This window comes from Enhydra lutris, unplaced genomic scaffold (genome assembly GCF_002288905.1).
Source record: "Enhydra lutris kenyoni isolate GAN:26980312 unplaced genomic scaffold, ASM228890v2 scaffoldscaffold88, whole genome shotgun sequence".
Classification (NCBI taxonomy): Eukaryota; Metazoa; Chordata; class Mammalia; order Carnivora; family Mustelidae; genus Enhydra; species Enhydra lutris.
In genome coordinates this window covers 2250713-2271591 of record NW_019154172.1, presented here as the reverse complement: position 1 = coordinate 2271591, position 20879 = coordinate 2250713, and the positions used below count along the sequence as shown (strand labels likewise).

The 20879-nt window shown below is 44.3% G+C and overlaps 1 protein-coding gene across 2 annotated transcripts; it reads left to right on the top strand.

The window, feature by feature from the left end:
* Window positions 1-958: 958 nt before the first annotated feature.
* LOC111161952 (proteasome 26S subunit, non-ATPase 4) lies at window positions 959-11010 on the top strand. Of its 2 annotated transcripts, none has more exons than XM_022526037.1 (10): window positions 959-1027; window positions 6588-6728; window positions 7937-8051; window positions 8438-8524; window positions 8751-8819; window positions 8990-9205; window positions 9594-9702; window positions 9869-10000; window positions 10085-10152; window positions 10733-11010. In XM_022526037.1, the coding sequence occupies exons 1-10, from the start codon at window positions 1002-1004 to the stop codon at window positions 10901-10903; spliced, it is 1134 nt and encodes a 377-aa protein (XP_022381745.1). In that variant the 5' UTR covers window positions 959-1001; the 3' UTR covers window positions 10904-11010. The 2 variants fall into 2 exon arrangements, with proteins under 2 accessions (XP_022381745.1, XP_022381746.1); XM_022526038.1 differs by having other exon boundaries at window positions 9594-9708; window positions 9866-10000.
* The last annotated feature ends 9869 nt before the right edge of the window (window positions 11011-20879 follow it).

Sequence of the window (20879 nt, the reverse complement as noted above, 5' to 3'; positions counted from 1 at the left end):
TTTTTCTTTCTTTCTTTCTTTCTTTTTTTTTTTTTTTTAAAGATTTTATCTATTTGAGAGAGAAAGCACCAGTGAGGGGAGGGAGAAGCAGACTCCTGGCTGAGCAGGAAGCAGAAATCCGGAACTCAATCCCAGATTCTTTACCAACTGAGCCACCCAGGCGCCCAATCCAACACATTTTTTAATGTTATTCTTCACTAACAAACCAAAATGGTTTACTAGTTTGTCTCCCATTCTTTGGGAGATTAGTTATAAAAGGATTGATTCGTCAAACCTTTTCTGGGTTCTTACCATGTGTCAGGCTCTGTACTGGCTCAGGGATTACAAAGATTAAGACACCATTCCTGGGGCGCCTGGGTGGCTCAGTGGGTTAAAGCCTCTGCCTTTGGCTCAGGTCGTGGTCCCGGGATCCTGGGATCGAGCCCCGCATCGGGCTCTCTGCTCAGCAGGGAGCCTGCTTCCACCTCTCTCTGCCTGCCTCTCTGCCTGCTTGTGATCTCTGTCTGTCAAAATAAATAAATAAAATCTTAAAAAAAAAAACCACCATTCCTGCCCTTAATTAAATGGGAGAGAGAGATATATTCAGTTCTGGAGAATAAGGACTTAGTGGTTAGGTGCACAAAGCGCTATGCCGAAGCGAAATAGCTGAAACATTAACAATCCCACCACTTTCTAAAAATGAAGATGCTGGCAAACACATCCACAGCAATTTCAAGGGTTCCTCCACAGACTCTTTTAGATCCGCCAGCGGGGAACTCAACCAGAGAACCTGAATAACAGGGAGGGTGGGGGGACTTCTGTGTGTCACTTCAGTCTTCCGGCCGTTTCCTACACAACTTTTTATGTTGGCGGTGCCTACAACTCCCAGAGTGCAACGCGGCTGGAAGCGGAAAGTAGCTGGCTGAGCGAGGCCTGTGATTGGTGGTGAGCACTGGGCCAATGGGAGGAGTTGTTGTTTGGCAGTCTAGAAGAGCCGGTCAGGGAGGGAGGAAGGTGGCAAGATGGTCTTGGAAAGCACTATGGTTTGGTGAGGATTTACCTCGGGGCCCATGGCGGGCGGGACTGAGTGAGGGGGCGCTTGTCGCGCCGAGGCTGGGTGGGCTTGGGGTGGAGGGGGGGGGACCGATCGGTGAGATGCGGCCTTGGGCCCGGAAGGAAGGAGCCCCATTGACTCCCTGAGTCATCCCAGGGCCCGGGAGAGGAGGACGGGTCCGGAGTACCTCAGTACCCCTCAACCCTCGGACAGTCATTGACTGGCCGATCCTTGCTTCTTCGCTCTATTTTAGCGTCGTCTCCCTTAGACTAGCCCCAAGTCTGCTGTCTGTAGGGAGTGTTGCTTCTCAGACTCACCTCTCCTGCTCTCTTCTTTTCAAAATAATGGATATTAACAAGAGATTGTAAATCCTTTCTCTGTCCCAATGGCTCAGGTCTGTCTCCATTAACTTCCCCTGTATCATCTTCAGAGGTACAGCTTATAAATTGCCTTCTATGTGTCAGGCATTAATTTACGTTTTTTCACTTAAACTTCACAACACTTGTAGGTAAATATTCGTCCGTTTTACAGGTGAAGATACCGAGTCTCAGCATTTTTTTTTTAAAGATTTTATTTATTTATTTGACAGACAGAGATCACAAGTAGGCAGAGGCAGGCAGAGAGAGAGAAGGGGAAGCAGGCTCCCCGCTGAGCAGAGAGCCTGATGTGGGGCTCCATCCCAGGACCCGGGGATCATGACCTGAGTGGAAGGCAGAGGCTTTAACCCACTGAGCTACCCAGGCGCCCGCCGAGTCTCAGCAATTTTAAATGACTTCCCCAAAGTCGCAGGGCTAATTGAGTGGGGGAGCCAAGATTTAAACCCTAGGCTGTCTGACATTAAAACTCTTGTCTGCTGAGCTAGCCCTCTTCTTCAGTCTCAGATTTATTATGAGTGTCTTATGAGTTGGATTATTATGTATTTTATTATTACTATCTTACTATGAGTTGGATTAGAAGCAGAGGACACAGACTTTTGCAAGATTTCCACAGTTTCTTTGAACGATGAGAGTAGAATATAATAAGGAATAGTATACAAACACACAAATTGCCAGTTGGATGGAACAGCTACCTAAGAGTTTCTTTTGATGGGGTGGGGAAGGATAACATTGCCAGGTAAAATATAGGGTGCCCAGGTAAATTTGAATTCATGTGAACAGTAGTTTTTAATATAAAAGTGGCTATAGGGGCGCCTGGGTGGCACAGTGGGTTAAAGCCTCTGCCTTCGGCTTGGGACATGATCCCAGGGTCCTGGGATCGAGCCCCACATCCGGCTCTCTGCTCAGCAGAAAGTCTGCTTCCCTTTCTCTCTGTCTGACTCTCTGCCTACTTGTGATCTCTGTCAAATAAATAAAATCTTAAAAAAAAAAAAAAAGTGGCTATAAATGTGTCCCAAATATTGCAGGGGATGTACTTATACTAAAAAGTTATTTGTTAATTATCTTTAGTTCAGATTTAATTGGGAGCTCTAGATGTTTATGTTGCCAAAGCATGTTAGAATAGAAAAAGGACAGGATCTGGAATCCAAAGTCCTGTGTTTTCTGCTACTTACTAGCTGCATGTTCTTGAGAATGTATTAAATCTTTCACTGGGAGTAATCTTAATCTCCACTTGCCTTATAACACAGGTAGGTAGAATGTTTGTGACCATGCTTTGTAAACTGTATAGCACTGTACATCTGTTAGTCGCAGTGTACCTGAGAAGTCCTCAAGAGGCAATTTAAGAGGGGCCTTGAAGGGACTTTAGCAGATGTTGAGGAGAGACCATGACAAGTAGAGGGTAGGGCAGAAACTAAGCTGCTGAAGTGTAAATGCCCAAGGTGTGGTTAAGGATTAGGAAATAGATTAGTGTGACTTGGTTTTAAGGTTGTTGGTTTAAGGTAGTTTCTTTTTTTGAAGGGTAGAAAACCACAAATGTTGAGCTCAGGAGGTTGGACTTTGGTACCTTTCAATAGAGGACTTCTGGAAGAGTTCTGAACATGGTGGAGGCAGAGCCATGTAAACCCGCATACAAAATGGGGTTTTTTGGTTTTTGGTTTTTGGCCTGGGGACACCTTGGTGGCTCAGTGAAGTGTCTGGCTCTTGAACTCAGAGTCCTGAGTTCAAGCCCCTCCCAGCATGGAGCCTACTTCAAAAAAAAAAAAAAAAAAAAAAGACTATTGGTTTGTCTTGATGTATAGGAGGAAGGATTATGTCCAGAGAGACATATGGGTGGCCATTTGTAACAGCACAGGCACAGAATAGTGAGGAGACCCACTCCTTTTTTTCTGTAGAGGTTCTTGCTCTGCTGTGCATCAAAATCCTGCAGAGGAGTTTATTAAAAATGGCAGGTATTTGACTCCGTTTTCCATCTGCAGAGCCAGATGCCCATCCAGGAAAGTCCAGGCATCTGTATTCTTTTTTATTTTATTTATTTATTTATTTATTTATTTATTTATTTATTTTAGATTTTATTTATTTGACAGATCACAAGTAGGTGGAGAGGCAGGCATAGAGAGAGGGGGAAGCAGGCTCCCCGTTGAGCAGAGAGCCCAATGTGGGGCATGATCCCAGGATCCTGGGATCATGACCTGAGCCAAAGGCAGAGGCTTTAACCCACTGAGCTACCCAGGGCCCCTGTATTCTTTTTTAAAATAAAGACTTTATGGAATAGCTGGAAAATTTCACAAGCCCTTATTTTGAGATGGATTTTTGTTGGGAAGAATTGTATACGGTTGAGCAAAAGTAGTCAAGAAATAGATACATTATTCAATTCATATAAAGTTCAAGATTGGAGAAACTGAACTTTTTTTCTAGGGATACATACCTAGGTGTTAATGCATCTGTGTTTTTAATACCCCCATACTACCATCACCCTCCCAGTGTTCTGATGCAGGACAAAGTGTGAGCCCTGCTCCCACACTCTCCACTGTCTATTCTCCCTACCTCTCATGTCCCCATGCTCACTCTGACGCCTTTCTTTTTTTTTTTAAGATTTTATTTATTTATTTGCGAGAGAGTGAGAGAGAGCATGAGCGAGGAGAAGGTCAGAGAGAGAAGCAGACTCCCCGTGGAGCCGGGAGTCCGATGCGGGACTCGATCCCAGGACTCCAGGATCATGATCTGAGCTGAAGGCAGTTGTCCAACCAACTGAGCCACCCAGGCGTCCCTCTGACGCCTTTCTTGCAGGCCTCATACATCTGCCACTCTTGCCCACAGCCCTTCTATTTAGTAGCTGTTCCAGCTGGATGGTCCTCAAAGCCTCCATTGTTTTCTATGTTTGGACTCACTACTGTATTTGAAGCTAGAGAGGCTGTTGCTTCTCTGCTGGGAGAATAAGCAGAAACAGTGTATCAGAGAAAAAAAGAATATAATGAATGGTCAGGAGAGTGAGCCCTTGACCTCTCTCTACATAGATGGAGTTTCCACAGGAGAACTAGTCCATGTTTCATGCTTATTGTTAGGCACTGTGCTAAGTACTTTCTATGATTCATTATCATAGCAATCCTGAAAGCCTACCCTCACCTACATATAGTAAAACCCATTTTACAGATGAAGTAACTAGACTTTAGAGAAATTAAGTAACTTCCTCAGGATCATAGTATTAATAAAAAACAGATTGGGGATTTGAACCTGAAACTGAATACCGCCCTTTACTCCCTTTTCTGTTTCTTTCAGTAGTTTCTTAATTACCTCTCTTCATCATTTTTGGCTTATATTTATTGCCAGTCAAACGATACTAAAGAAAAAGATTGCACCCACCCATATATTTTTTTAAGATTTTATTTCTTTATTTGTCAGAGATAGAGCATGAGTGGGGGAAGGAGCAGAGTGGGAGGGAGAAGCAGACTCCCCACTGAGCAGGGAGCCCGGATTCAGGGCTTAATCCCCGGGGCTCCAGGATCATGACTTGAGCCTCAAGCAGACTCTTAACCCACTGAGCAACCCAGGCATTCCCCGCCCAGCCCATATTTTGTTTGCAAGTGGAAATGAAGTGTCTCATCTGGGAGAACATTGCTTCTTCCCAGAAGTACAGTTGGAATCCTTGATGATTAGAGTGCTATGAGATCTCAAGTTATCAGGAATTGATCCTGTTTGGGGCTTGAAGTATAACTCCTTCACTTTCTTGTCTCCTTATGGTCTCTGGGAAGCCAGAACTTGTATTTCTTTTTTTTTTTTTTTAAGATTTTATTTATTTGACAGAGATCACAAGTAGGCAGGCTGGGTGGGAAGGAAGCAGGCTCCCCGCTGAGCAGAGAGTCCTGCGTGGGCTCGATCCCAGGACCCTGAGATCATGACCCGAGCTGAAGGCAGAGGCCCAACCTACTGAGCCACCCAGGTGCCCTGCTTGTATTTCATATTATCTGGATTTCTTAGATTGGGAAGAACTGCAAGGATAAAAGATGTGAGAGCCCACTTCCACGGAACCTCCTTTTTGCAGTTTGGTCCAGCTGCCAGAGCTGGTAAACATTTAATAAGATGATTGCTTTGTGCTTTTCTGCACTCATTGCTGCCGAGCATGTATTATTTTGTAAATATTTTCTACCCTTGAAATACTTTTTTTTTTTAATGGATTCTTAAAGATTTTTATTTATTTGACAGAGAGAGCATAAGCAAGGGGAGCAGCAGGCAGAGGCAGAGGGAGAAGCACCCTCTCTGCTAAGCAAGGAGCTTGATGCGAGATTTGATCTTAGAACCAAGGAATTGTGACCTGAGCTGAAGGCAGACGCTTAACCAACTGAGCCACCCAGGCGCCCGAGGAATAAATCTATCTCGAAGGCAAATTTAGAATATTCATCCATGACACTGCTTAATAACATTGAATTGCAGCTTCTAAGAAGGTGATTGTGGTGCTTGAACAGACTGCAACCTTTGGTGCTTATCAGAATCGTCTGTGGAATGGAGATTTAAAATCTATTTCCTGGGATGCTTGGGTGGCTCAGTCAATTAAGCATCTGCCTTTGGCTCAGGGCCCTGGAATCGAGTCCTGCATCTGGCTCCTTGCTCAGCAGGGAGCCTGCCTCTCCCCTTGCTTGTGCTCCTGCGCACACATGCTCTCTTTTTCTCTCTCTGACAAATAAATACAATTAAAAAAATAAAGTATATTTCCTCCTTTCGTCTTTTTTTTTTTTTTTTAAGAAAGGTGTGGGGTAGAGAGATGGGGGCAATCTTAAGTAGTCTCCTCACTGAGTGTGGAGCATGATGTGGGGCTTGATCTCACAACTCTGAGATCATGACCTGAGCTGAAATCAAGTGTGCTGCCCAACCAACTGACCACCCTGTCGCCCCTCCTTTGATCGTTTTGAGTCAGTAAGTCTGGTGTAAGGCTTGGAAGTCTGTGTCTGTGTGTGTATATATATATGGGTGTGTGTGTGTGTGTATACATACATACACATTTAATATTTTTTAAGTTGTAGGTGGTTCTGTGTTTCACAGAGACTGAGAGCCACTACTGTGCATGATAGTGTCCCTCAAAGAAGTGTTGAAGGAGGGAAGAGGGTAGAGGTCTCTGGAATTAGAGAGAATGTATTGGCGAGATCTTACCATATGTCTTCTCTGTCTTTCTTTTAATCTGACAGTGTGGACAACAGTGAGTATATGCGGAATGGGGACTTCTTACCCACCCGGCTTCAGGCTCAACAAGACGCTGTCAACATAGTTTGTCACTCTAAGACCCGCAGCAACCCTGAGAACAACGTGGGCCTCATCACACTGGCCAAGTACATGGGGCAGAGGAGGAAGGGGTGTGGTAGGTGGGTGGCTGTTTTCTGACATGTGACCTGCTGTGGCATCCAGATTGCTGTCCAGGTCCCGTGAAGTTGCATTTGCCCATCAGCCTTCCCAGACTACCTTCTTCCCTATTCAGAAGAAATATTAATAGCAACTTGAGTTTATTTATTTATTTTAAAGACTTATTTATCTGAGAGGGAGCACAGGGTGGGTGGGGAAGGGCAAGGTGGGGAGAGAAGTCCCAGAGGACTCCCCACTGAGCAAAGAACCCCATGTGGTCAGGGCTCCATATCAGGACCTGGAGATCAGGACCTGAGCCAAAATCAAGAGTCAGATGCTTAATCGACTGAGTCACCCAAGTGCCCTGCAGCTTGGGTTTGATATTAATCTGAATTTAATACAGATAGGAAACTAAATCTTCTGGGGTGAAATTTCACAATGTATTTTAAAGTCAATGAAAAGTCATTTTGGGTTAAGAGTCCCCAGGACCTGTATCACATATCCTCATACCCCAAAAGTAATTTGTTTAAGGAACTAATAATCCTCAAATGAGTAACCTCCCATCCCAGTATGTATGTTGTTAGCTGGCAAGCAGGTCTGGAAATGGAGCGGCGGGGAGACATGCTCACTAGCATCCAGATGTGGTGGAGGATTCTTGGGGCCCTGGGAGCAGGATAACATAAGAAGAGTTCAAGGGAAGCATTGGGAGGAAGAGGGCAAGTTTCTTGTAAAGTCAACCCCTTACTTCCTGTGTTCATATCTATTAAATACTAGATTTTTTTCTAGTTTTATTGAGATATAGCTGACAATATGGCATTCGTTTAAGGTATACAATATAACAATTTGATATATGTATATATTGTGAAATGATCACCACATTAAGTTTAGGTAACACACATATCTCACATAGTCAGAAAAAATTCTTTACTTTTAATTTAAGATCTACCCTCTAAACACTGGATGTTTGATTAAGAACAGGAGAGATTACAGTTATTATCCAGGTCTTAAAAGATGAGTCGGGGGCACCTGGCTGGCTCAGTCGGTAGGCCATGTGACTCTGGATCTCGGGGTTATGAGTCCAAGCCCCATGTCAGGCGTAGAGTTTCCTTGGGGAAAAAAAAAAAAAGATGAGTCAGATACAGGTTCAGAGGCACTTGTCCAGACCTGAAATCATAGAAACCCTTTCCCTACATCCCAGTGACTGTGAAGTGCTGACCACACTTACCCCCGACACCGGCCGCATTCTTTCCAAGCTCCACACTGTCCAACCCAAGGGCAAGATCACCTTCTGCACTGGCATCCGTGTGGCCCATGTGAGTCCTACTGGATCCCTTTGATTGTTCCCCCTTGCTCTGAGGCTCTGCCCCCAACACTGGTTCATTTCTTCCCTGGAGTGTTGAGCTAGAAGCAGAGCAGGGAAGAGAAGTGACCCAGAGAAAGGAGTAGAAAGGATGTGGTGGGATGAATCCAGGACTGGTGAGGGTGGTGAAGGAAAAGACCCCTGGAATTAAGACAGCCCTTCTTCCTTGTCCACACGCAGAGGCACGGGAGGGAGGGATGGGTGGGGGAGGGGTTAGACCTTGTGTGAACATGATGGTGGACTTGAACATAGAACCCCTAAGAAAAGAAGCAGAGTGACAGAAGAGAGAGCTCAGTGGTTCCTCTGGCTGACTGTGAGAACTTCCTCTTCCTTTATAAGCTGGCTCTGAAGCACCGACAGGGCAAGAATCACAAGATGCGCATCATCGCCTTCGTGGGGAGCCCCGTAGAGGACAACGAGAAGGATGTGAGTCCAGGTGACAGCTGGGGAACGTGGGAATGGGGCCCCTTGGACCTTAGGCAAGCTGCCATAGGCATTGGGTTCATCCTTTTGGGAAAATGTGGATATGCAGAATTCAGTATTTCTGTTGGGGGTTATTGGGGAGGTTAACCGATTTCTGTATGCTTGTGAGGAGTATCCTTTCCCCTTGTGGTATGGAACAGATTTCCTCATTTCTCTTCCCTCTTCCTAGCTGGTGAAGCTGGCTAAACGTCTCAAGAAAGAAAAAGTAAATGTTGATATTATCAATTTTGGGGAAGAGGTGAGTAAGGACGGGTTGGGGGGCATGGACTTGATTTGGTTACAAACAGAGCAGTCCTTCCCCATAGCAGTGCCTGCGCTGTGAGAGAACAGCTCCGGACAGGTGCTGAAGTGGCAGAGGAGGGGGAGCAAGGTGGGAAGGAGAGCCTCCTCTATTCTTCCCTCTTCCAGGAGGTAAACACAGAAAAGCTGACAGCCTTTGTAAACACACTGAATGGCAAAGATGGAACCGGTTCTCATCTGGTGACAGTGCCTCCTGGGCCCAGCTTGGCCGATGCCCTCATCAGTTCTCCAATTCTGGCTGGTGAAGGTGGTGCCATGTTGGGTCTTGGTGCCAGTGACTTTGAATTCGGAGTGGATCCCAGTGCTGATCCTGAGCTGGCCCTGGTGAGCAAATGTTGACCTCAGGTAGAGCCCAAGGGTCCTCCTTTGTCCTCCTGTACTGAGGACCCACATACCACATAGCATCTCCAGGCTTAAACCTTCCTGAACACCCTCGCTCATTTCCCCAGACTCCCTTTGGTCCCTTTTCCCCTTAATTCTGTGTGATCTCTAAGGACACCAATGTCATACTCTCTTGTTCACTTCTGATTAAACCCCAGGCTTCTCCCAAATCCTTTTTCCCTATGTCACCTCTTACCTCCCCCAGGTTCTTGCCCATGTGCATAAACCAGAGGCTGCCACTTTATGTTCCCTTCCCACCCCTCAACTGACTTCCCCAAGCACCTGCAAGGAGGGAGGGCAGAACATCTGACCTTGCCCTGCCCTTTGCCAGGCCCTCCGTGTCTCTATGGAAGAGCAGCGGCAGCGACAGGAGGAGGAGGCCCGGCGGGCAGCTGCGGCCTCTGCGGCTGAGGCGGGGATTGCTACAGCTGGGGCTGAAGGTGAGGGATGGGACCAAGGGTATCCCGTGGAGTCGGGCGTAGACGCTGGAGTAGCGGTAGGGAGGCTGGGCAGCATGGGAACATAGGGGCTGGGGGAGCAGCTTGGGGATGGGCCTGTGTGGAGCATGGCAGCGATCCTACTCTGCTGCTCCCCTCCTTTTTCCAGACTCAGATGACGCCCTGCTAAAGATGACCATCAGCCAGCAGGAGTTTGGCCGCACTGGGCTTCCTGACCTGAGCAGTATGACCGAGGAGGAGCAGATCGCCTATGCCATGCAGATGTCCCTGCAGGGTGCTGGTAAGCCAGGGCCTGGGGAGCAGTGCTCGGCCGGACACACTGGGTAGGGAAATGGAGCTAAACGGACTGCCCTCTTTTCCTCAGAGTTTGGCCAGGCAGAATCTGCTGACATTGATGCCGGTTCCGCCATGGACACATCTGAGCCCGCCAAGGTGAGGGCCAACAATGACTCCCCACCCCCAGAACACTTAAGGTCCATTGGTGTTCATGTCTTTAGCCCTCTAGGCCTGGAACATTCTTCAGGGTTTCATAGATGAGCTTTTTGAGGAGCAGAGGGAAAGAAACACCTAGATCTACATTTCTTGTTTGTAAACCTTGCTAAGGCAATAGAATGAACACAGTCCAGGTTGGCTCAGTGTCCTGATGTTTTGTCGTTTTTCTTCCTTCTTGGTGGGAGCAGTCTGGACTGGTATATAGGGTGTTGTCTTCCCAGGAGAGTGAGAGAGAGTCTAAGGCAAAGAAGGAGTGGGTGTCTGATATCAAGAAATCTGAACGTGATGGCATCTGTTTTTATCCTGTATGCTCAGGAAGCAAAGTTCCATTTTCTCTGTTTGGTCACTCACGAATGTATGAGTTCGTACCATCCGTAGGCACTGGGTATTCCCCTCCGTTGTCCTTTCTACCTTCGGCCAGAGGTGGCCCCACCCACAGACAGGCGGAGAGGGGCTCAGGCAGCAGTGTGCTCCCAAGCTGGCCCAGCCCCTGGCCCGAGCCAACACTGCCCTTTTTCAGGAGGAGGATGATTATGACGTGATGCAGGACCCCGAGTTCCTTCAGAGTGTCCTGGAGAACCTTCCAGGCGTGGATCCCAACAATGAAGCTATTCGAAATGCCATGGGGTCCCTGGCCTCGCAGGCCAACAAGGATGGCAAGAAGGACAAGAAGGAGGAGGACAAGAAATGAGACTGGCAGCAGGGGTGACTGAGCCTGCTCAGGGGGCTGGATGCAGGCTTCCATATGTTATCTGTAACCAGTATGACCTGAATAAAGCTTGGTAGCCTTTGTTTCTCTTTTGCTTCCAATAGTGGTAGCTCTGAGGGCGACAGAGGTGAGGAGTGCCTGACAAGGAGAGTGTTCCCTGTTGAGTCCTCTGTGTCTCCAGCACCTGGCCTCTAACTCCTGACCTGCTCCCCTTCCTTCCGGCTCCATGACAGTGTCTCCTGACTCTTCTGCCCTAGGGCTGTTTCCCTGTCTCATGAAGAGGAGCTTTGCTGAAAGTGGTTTAGGGTAGGCTCTGGGCCACAGGACTGAGTAGAAAAGAGTACTGGCCTTGAGGCACCTGGCCGGCTCAGTCGGAAGAGCATGGACTCTTGATCTTGGGGTCATGAGTTCAAGCCCCACATCGGGTGTAGAGAATTCTGTACGTACATACGTACGTACATACATACATACATACATACAAACACTACTGGCCTTTGGGGACTCTGGAGTCCAGGGCAGGGCCAGCCTGGAAATGACTAATGACACACATCAGATAAGTGCCCAAGGGGCCATGAACAAGACCCTGTGAAAACAGGAGAAAGGGCCAAACGCTCACAGCCTCTGGGAAGGCTCCTGAGGGTAACATTTGAGCCTTGTAACAGGATGAAACGTTCATCGGCCAACAGGAAAGAGATGTGCAGTTGTCTCCAGTCAGTCAGAACAAGTATGTGCTGATAGCACAGAGGCACTCGGAAGCAGTTGAGGAGCTCAGAGACTGGTTGGGCAGATGGCACGAGATGGGACTAGGCAGCAAGCAAAACACTGAAGATCAGGGATCCTTGAGGCCTGACTTTCGCAAGGTGGGGTCTATGAAGCCACAAGATAAACATGGTATATCTCAATGCAAATGTGCAGACCCATATTTAGAGAAGGGTTTTCTTACAGGGTATAGGATAGAATGCAAAATTCAATTCACAGCAACTTCCTGAATGGGAGAAAATACTTGCAAATGATATATCTGGTGAGGGGTTAAATATCCAAAATATATAAAGAACATCTACAACCCAACAATAATAACAGTTGCCTAAATGATGGGCAGAGGACCTGATAGACATTTGTCCAAAGAAGACCTAGAAATGGCCAACACATGAAAAGATGCTCAACATCAATCATCAGGAAAATCTAAATCAAAGTGCAGATCGCCTATAGCTGTTGGAATGGCCAGTATCAAGAAGATAAGAAATAACAAGTATTAACAAGGATGTGAAGGAAAGGGAACCCTCATGCACTGTGAGTGGGAATGTAAATTGGTGCCATTGCGGAAAACAGATTGGTGTTTCCTCAAAAAATTAAAAATCTATACAATCCAGTAATTCCACTACTGGGTATTTGCCCAAACACAAAAATACTTGATTAGAAAGATATGTGCACCACTCTGTAACATTATTTATAGTAGTCAAGATAATGGAAGCAACCTGTGTCCATCAGTAGATGGATAAAGAGAATAGATACAGCTATATATAGAGATATCTCTATCTCTATAGGTACATCTAGAGATCTATAAACACAAAAGCACACTGGAATATCACTCAGCCATAAAAAAAGGATGGGATCTTGTCATTTGTGGCAACATGGATAGACCTAGAAGGTATAAGTGAAATAAGATGGAAAAAGACAAATATGGTTTCACTTATATGTGAATCTTTAAAAAAGGAACAAACACCAAAAAAGCAGGAATAGTTCCATAAGTACAGAAATCAAACGTGGTTGCCAGAGGGCAGATGAAAATGAATGAAGGAGAGTGAGAGACACAGGCTTCCTCATGGAATGAGTGAGTTATAAGGATGAAAGGTGCAGCATAGGGAATATAGTCATTGGTATTGTAGTAGCATTTTATGGTGACAGATGGGAGAGCACAGAATAGAAATTTACAGAATCACTTTGTTGTATACCTGAAACTAATGTAATACTGTGTATCAGCTATATTAAATTTAAAAAAAAATCCCATTGTCCTCTTGTTTACTGTATTTAAAGAGGTAATTAATATTTGACATAACATACATAAATCATGAAGCATAACAACAAAATGAACATATCATCTGCCATCAGTTTAAGAGAATATTCCAGGAATGGCTGGATTGCTGAGTCAGTTAAGGGTCTGCCTTTGGCTCACGTCACAATCTCAGGGTTCTGGGTTAGAGCCCCATGTCAGGCTCCCTGCTCAGCGGGCAGTCTGCTTGTCCCTCTCACTCATGCTGTCTCCCTGTCAAATAAATAAATAAATAAATAATATTTTAAAAAATTAGAATATTCCTAATGTCACATATCTATGTGTGTCTTCTGGAACCCACCTCTGTGTCCTCTTCAGAGATAACAATATATTTTTGAGGATTTTTAAATAAATAGCGTGCAAGCAGAGCGAGGGGCAGAGGGAGAGAGAATCTCAACCAGACTGCACTGAGCATGCAGCCCAACATGGGGCTCGATCTCACAACCCTGAGATCATGACCCAAGCCAAAGTAAAGAGTCAGATGCCCCACTGACTGAGCCACCCAGGTGCCCCCTCTCAGAGATAACTATTTTTTTTAAGATTATTTATTTGACAGAGAGCACAAGCAGGGGGAGCGGCAGGCAGAGAGAGAAGCAGGCTCCCTGGGGGCCGAGAGCCCAACTTGGGGCCTGACCCCAGGACCCTGGGATCCTGACCTGAGCTGAAGGCAGACATTTAAACAACTGAGCCACCCAGGCGTCCCACCCTGGAACTTTTTTATTTTATTTTTTTTAAGATTTATTTATTGGACATCGATCACAAGTAGGGAGAGAGGCAGGCAGAGAGAGAGAGGGGGAAGCAGGCTCCCCGCTGAGCAAAGACCCCGATGTGGGGCTCGATCTCAGGACCCTGAGATCATGACCTGAGCTGAAGGCAGAGGCTTAACCCACTGAGCCACCCAGGCGCCCCCCTGGAATTTTTAAACAAAGCTTTCATTTCTAGGGTTCTTCAAAGTTGTTGCATGTAGCTGTTCATTCACTGTTTCTGGTTGTATTCTATTACATGCTGTGACTATACCACAATCTTTCCATTTTCCTGTTGATGGCCATCTGCATTGCACCCAGTTATTTTTGTATTAGCAACAGGATTACAGTGGAGAGTTTTGGACATCCCTCCTGATGCACATGTGTGAGAGTTTCTGGACTGTTTCACAGAACAATGCTCAATTGTTTTTCAAAGTGGCTGTATGGATTTGCATTCTTCCTGTGGTGTAAGAATTCCTATTGACCAACATCCTTTCCAGCCCATGGTGTTATTAAGGCTTCTTAATTTCTGCCAGTCTAATTGAGATAAATGATAATTCTTTGTGGTCTTGATTTGCATTTCCCTGATTACTAATGAGATTGAGCTGTTTATAATTTTTAAAACTAGGTCTTCTATTTCCATTTGTATGAAATGTCTCTTCATGTCTTTTGTCCATTTTTCTACGGGGTTGTCTTTTTATTGATGCTTTGTAAGAGTTCTTTAACTCTTTTTGATACTAAATCACCAATTATATACATATTACATATTTTATTTATTATTTCTGTTTTCACTTTAAAGGTGTTTTTTAGGGGCACCTCGGTGGCTCAGTGGGTTAAGCCTCTGCCTTCAGCTCAGGTCATGATCTCGGGGTTCTGGGATCGAGCCCCACATCGGGCTCTCTGCTTGGCGGGGAACCTTCTTCCCCCTTTCTCTCTGCCTGCTGCTCTGTCTACTTGTGATCTTTCTGTCAAATAAAAAAAAAAAAATCTTTAAAAAAAATCGAAAAATTTTTTAAAAAGGTGTTTTTTAGTGAACAAAATTCTTAAAGTCAAATTTCTCTGTTTTCTTTCAAGGTTAGTGTTTTTTGTGTCCAGCAAACTCTTCCAGGGGTCAGAAAGATATCCTGTTTTCTTTTTAAAGGTTTATGGCTTTAAAGGTATATGGAATTATGGAAATTCCATATTCTCTTTAGAATTGATTTTTTTGTGGGGTGCCTGGGTGGCTCAGTTGGTTAAGCAACTGCCTTCAGCTCAGGTCATGAACCCGGAGTCCCCAGATCGAGTCCTGCATCAGGCTCCCTGCTTGGCAGGGAGTTTGCTTCTCCCTCTGACCCTTCCCTTTCTCATGCTCTCTCTCTCTCTCTCAAATAAATAATAAAATCTTTAAAAATATATCTTTTAGACTTGATTTTTGTGTACATTGGAATAGGGATCCAATTTCAATTTTTATTTACTTATTTATTTATTGTTTATCTTTTTTTTAAGTGGGCTCCATGCCCATCATAGAGCCCAACATGGGGCTTGAACTCATGACCCTGAGATCAAAGCCTGAGCTGAGTTCAAGAGTTAGATGCTTAGCCAATTGAATCACCCAGGAGCCCCCCAATTTCAATTTTTAAGTATGGACAACCATTTTTTATAGCATTTTTTATCGAAAAATTCCACTTTTCTCCAGTGATCTGCATTATTATTTCTGCCTGGCCCAAGATTCCATGAGTTTTGTTTCTAGTTTCCTGAAGTCAGACCTTAAAGTCTGAATGTAAACAAAATTCCACAAAAAGAAGCTAGGAAACCTACTTTGTACTTACCTTATATTCATAATGGATAAGTTCCACTTCTGAATAATGAATTTGTAGGCACTTGTCTCTAAATTTTGGGGGAGACTAGTATTTTTTTGAATCAAATATTGCTTAAAAGAAATGGCCCATCATCAAGTCCTAGGGATCTTACTGTTGTTGGTTATAAAGGTATTGGTCACTTTCCTGGGCCTGGGTGTGGTCCCCCAAGCAAAACCCTGTTCTGGCACAGCCCATCCATCGAGTAATGACAGGACCTGTGTGTCAGTCTTCTGGCCCTCTGTAGGTCAACTGAGTGATGTCAGTGTTCATGAGGATGACTCAGCCAACACCATGGCCTCTTCCAATTCATCACCACACATTCATTCTGTGATCATCATTGCCGTTCATTCTTTCACTCTCATGGCTACACCCTGGGTTGTGTCCTTCTTAAGTATTGCTCCCTAACGAAGTCAAATATTCACTTGGTTCATAGACCTCTATCTTTTCAGCTCTTCTACTTTGATATTCTCTGTACACTTTTCAACAATAAAGTGAAGAAATGGGTATATTCCTTGGGCAGTTCCACTTTAGGAATTTAAATAATCAGAGAAGTACCAAAGATTTATATATAAGGGTGTTCAAGAATTGGAAACAACCTAAAATTCAACAATTATGTTTCATTACTATGGACTAATGCATTATCAATAAATTTATTTTGGAAGACCATTGCATCTATGACTATAATATTAACAAATGCTTATCTAAGGATTTTATTTGACAGAGAGAGATCAAGTAGGTAGAGAGGCAGGCAGAGAGAGAGGGAAGCAGGCTCCCTGCTGAGTAGAGAACCCAGTGTGGGGCTCAATCCCAGGACCCTGAGACCATGACCTGAGCTGAAGGCAGAGGCTTAACCCACTGAGCCACCCAGGGGCTCCCAGCAAATGCTTATCTAACATAATGTGCCAGAGACTATTTTAAATGTTTTATGTGTTTTAAATTATTTAGTTTTCACAATAATCCTGGCTACTCCTCCATCACTCTGAGGTAGCTATAGCATTAGTTGTCCTATTTGATAAATGAGGAAACTGAAACCCTGCCAAACCAGGTAACTTCCTCCAAAATGATGATTCTCATGGTGATCCGCAAACCCCTGAGCACACCCAAGACACTTTCAGGGGGGTTGTGAGGTCAAAACTATTTTCATGATAACACTAGGATGTCATTTGCCTCTTCCACTGTGTTGGGATTTGCACCAATGCAAAGGCAATGAGGGGAAACTGCTGGTGCCTTAGCACAGATCCAAGGTGATAGCACCAAATTATACCAGTTAGTCATGGTATTCTTCACCCCACATCCTTGTGGTTTAAAAAAACAGGCAAAAAACTTTGTGGTGGGGTGCCTGGGTGGCTCAGTGGGTTAAAGTCTCTGCCTTCAGCTCAGGTCATGACCCCAGGGTCCTGGGATCGAGCCCCGCATCGGGCTCTCTGCTCAGCAGGGAGCCTGCTTTCCCCTCTCTCTCTGCCTGTCTCTCTGCCTATTTGTGATCTCTCTCTCTCTCTCAAATAAATAAATAAAATCTTAAAAAAAAAAGAACAAAAAAACTTTGTGGTGAATCAGTAAAACATATTAGTTTGATTACATCTCAACCCTTGAGTGCACATCTTTAATATTTTCTGAAGCAACCCAGGAAATACACGGAGCACTTTTGCCACAGGCTGGAGCGATGACTGTCTTGAGGAAAAGCACTTGAGCAACTCTTTGAGTTGTGAGATGAAGTAGCTACTATTTTCACAGAACATTCTTACAAAAGAACAACTGCCAGACAAGCTATGGTTATTTAGACTTAGATATTTGGCAAACTTAACCCCCCCCCAAAAAAGATGAATGGAAGGGAGCCTTGCTTCAAAACAAACAACAAACAGTTTTTGTTAGTGAAAATTTGAGCTCTCAAGAGAAATTTTGGAAAACTAGTATGTGTCACTGAGCTTGACATTCTCAAAGATACTTTTTAAGATTTTATTTTACCTACTTTAAAAAAGATTTTATTTTACTTTAAAAGATTTTATTTTATTTTTTAAATTTTTGAAAAAGATTTTATTTATTTGAGAGACAGCAAGAGAGAGAGAAACAGAGCACGCATGAACAGGGGAAAGGGGCAGAGGGAGAGGGAGAAGCAGACTCTCTGCTGAGCAGGGAGCCTGATGCAGAACTCAATCCCAGAACCCTAGGGTAATGACTTGAGTCGAAGGTGGATGCTTAACAGACTGAGCCACCCAGACACCTTAAAAGATTGTATTTTTAAGCAATCTCTACACCCAGTGTGGGACTGCAATTTATAACCCCAAGATCAAGAGTCACACTCTCTTGGGGCTCCTGGATGGCACAGTCACTTAAGCAACAGATTCTTGGTTTCCAGTTAGGTCACAATCTCACGGTCATGATCTCAGGGTCGTGAGATCAGGCCCTGAGTTGAGCTCTGCACTCAGTGCAGAATCTGCTTAAGATTCTCTCTCCCTGACACAGAGAACCCCACTCAAAATCAATAAAAATCACTCAACAACCTGAGGTATAATAGTGAAACTTGCAAATCTCAGAGACAAGGAAAAAATCCTGAAAGCAGCTCAGGACAAAAGGTCAGTAACCTACAAGGGTACGAATATTAAACTGGCAGAAAACATCTCCACAGAGACCTGGCATGCCAGAAAGGACTAACATGATATATTTAGGATGTTAAATGAGAAAAATATGCAGCCAGGAATATTTTATTCAGCTAGGATGTCATTCAAATTAGGAGAGATAAAAAGTTTCTAGGACAGGGGCGCCTGGGTGGCTCAGTGGGTTAAAGCCTCTGCCTTCAGCTCAGGTTATGATCCCAGGGTCCCAGGATCGAGCCCCACATCGGGCTCTCTGCTCGGCAGGGAGCCTGCTTCCCCTCCTCTCTCTCTGCCTGCCTCTCTGCCTACTTGTGATCTCTGTCTGTCAAATAAATAAAAATTAAAATTAAAAAAATATATATTTAATGGGGCGCCTGGGTGGCTCAGTGGGTTGAGCCGCTGCCTTCGGCTCGGGTCATGATCTCAGGGTCCTGGGATCAAGCCCCGCATTGGGCTCTCTGCTCAGCAGGGAGCCTGCTTCCTCCTCTCTCTCTGCCTGCCTCTCTGCCTGCTTGTGATCTCTCTCTGTCAAATAAATAAATAAAATCTTTAAATAGGGCTCCCTGCAGAGCAGAGAATATATATATATATATATATATATATATATATTTAAAAGTTTCTAGGACAAACAGAAACTAAGAGAACTTGTGATTACCAAACCTGCCCTACAAGAAATATAACAGCATCCTTTAAGTGAAGAAAGAGCCCAAAAGTAACATAGACCACAAAGGAACAGAGACCATATACAGAATCAGTGACTTTACAGGTAATACAATGGCACTCAATTCATATCTTTCAATAGTTACCCTGAGTGTGGGCACCTGGGTGGCTCAGTTGTTAGGCATCTGCCTTCAGCTCAGGTCATGATCTCAGGGTTCTGGGATTGAGCCCTGCATTGGGCTCCCTGCTCTGAGGGAAGCCTGCTTCTCCATCTCCTATACCCCCTGCTTGTGTTCTCTCTCTTGCTTTCTCTCTGTCAAATAAATAAATAAAATCTTTCAAAAAATAGCTACTCTGGTTGTAAATGGGTTGAATGCCCCAGTCAAAAGACACAGGGTATTAGATTGAATAAAAAAGCAAGACCCATCAATATGCTCTCTGCAAGAGACTCATTTTAGACCCAAAAGACACCTCCAGATTGAAAGCAAGTAGATGGAAAACCATTTATCATTCTAATGGACATCAAAGGAAAGCTGGGGTGGTAATCCTTATATCAGACAAATTAGATTTTAAATCAAAAGACTGTAATAAGAAATGAGGAAGTAGAGTACATCATAATGAAAGGGTATATCCAACAAGAAGATTTAACAATAAATATATATATATTTTTTTTAAAGATTTTTTATTTATTTAACAGACAGAGATCACAAGTAGGCAGAGAGGCAGGCAGAGAGAGAGGAGGAAGCAGGCTCCCCGCTGAGCAGAGAGCCCGATGCGGGGCTCGATCCCAGGACCCTGGGATCATGACCTGAGCCGAAAGCAGAGGCTTTAACCCACTGAGCCACCCAGGCGCCCCAGATTTAACAATAAATATATTTATATAAGGGCATAAATATTTATGTCCTTAACATGGGAGCAGCCAATTACATAAGCCAATTGATAACAAAATTAAAGAAACACATCAATAATAATACAATAAAAGTAGGGGATTTTAACACCCAATTCACTGAAATGGACAGATCATCTAAGCAGAAGATCAACACGGAAACAAGGGCTTTGAATGACACACTGGACCAGATAGATTTCACAGATATATTCAGCACATTCCATCGTAAAGCAACAGAATACACATTCTTCTTGATTGCACATGGAACATTCTCCAGAATAGATCACATTCTTGGTCACAAATCAGGTCTTGGGGTGCCTGGGTGACTCAGTGGGTTAAAGCCTCTGCTTTCAGCTGGGGTCATGATCCCAGGGTCCTGGGATCGAGCCCCAAGTCGTGCTCTCTGCTCAGCAGGGAGCCTGTTTCCCCCCTCCCCCACCTGCCTCTCGGCCTACTTGTGATCTCTGTCTGCCAAATAAATAAATAAAATCTTAAAAAAAAAAATCAGGTCTCAACTGGTACCAAGCAATTGGGATCATTCCACGCATATTTTCAGACCATGGTGCTTTGAATGCAGAACTCAATCACAAGAGGACATTTGGAAAGAACTCAAAGACATGGAGGCTAAAAAGCATCTGACTAAAGAATAAATGGGTCAACCAGAAAATTAAAGACAATTTTTTAAAATTCATGGAAACAAATAAAAATGAATACACAACTGTTCAAAACCTTTGAGATGCAGCAAAGGCGGTTCTAAGAGGGAACTATATAACAATACAAGCCTTTCTCAAGAAACAAGAAAGGTCTCAAATACACAATCTAACCTTATACCTAAAGGAGCTGGAGAAAGAACAGCAAATAAAGCCTACACCCAGCAGGAGAAGAGAATTAATAAAGAAATCAATGAAATAGAAACCAAAAGAACAGTAGAACAGATCAACAAAACTAGGAGCCGGTTCTTTGAAAGAATTGATAAGATTGATACCCACCCTGGCCAGACTTATCAAAAATAAAAAAGAAAGGACCCAAATAAATAAAATCATGAATGAAAAGAGAGAGATCACAACTACGAAATACAAACAATTATAAGCACATATTATAAGCAACTATATGCCAACAAATTAGGTAATCTGGAAGAGATGGATGCATTCCTAGAGATATATGAACTTCCAAAACTGAAACAGGAA

What these genes read in the sequence shown, in the direction of transcription:
- LOC111161952 (XM_022526038.1), top strand. Translation starts at nt 1,002, where the DNA reads ATGGTCTTGGAAAGCACTATGGTTTG. An exon ending in TTGGAAAGCACTATGGTTTG is followed by an intron (nt 1,028 to 6,587) that starts GTGAGGATTTAC and finishes TTAATCTGACAG; the next exon opens with TGTGGACAACAGTGAGTATA. An exon ending in CTGGCATCCGTGTGGCCCAT is followed by an intron (nt 8,052 to 8,437) that starts GTGAGTCCTACT and finishes TTCCTTTATAAG; the next exon opens with CTGGCTCTGAAGCACCGACA.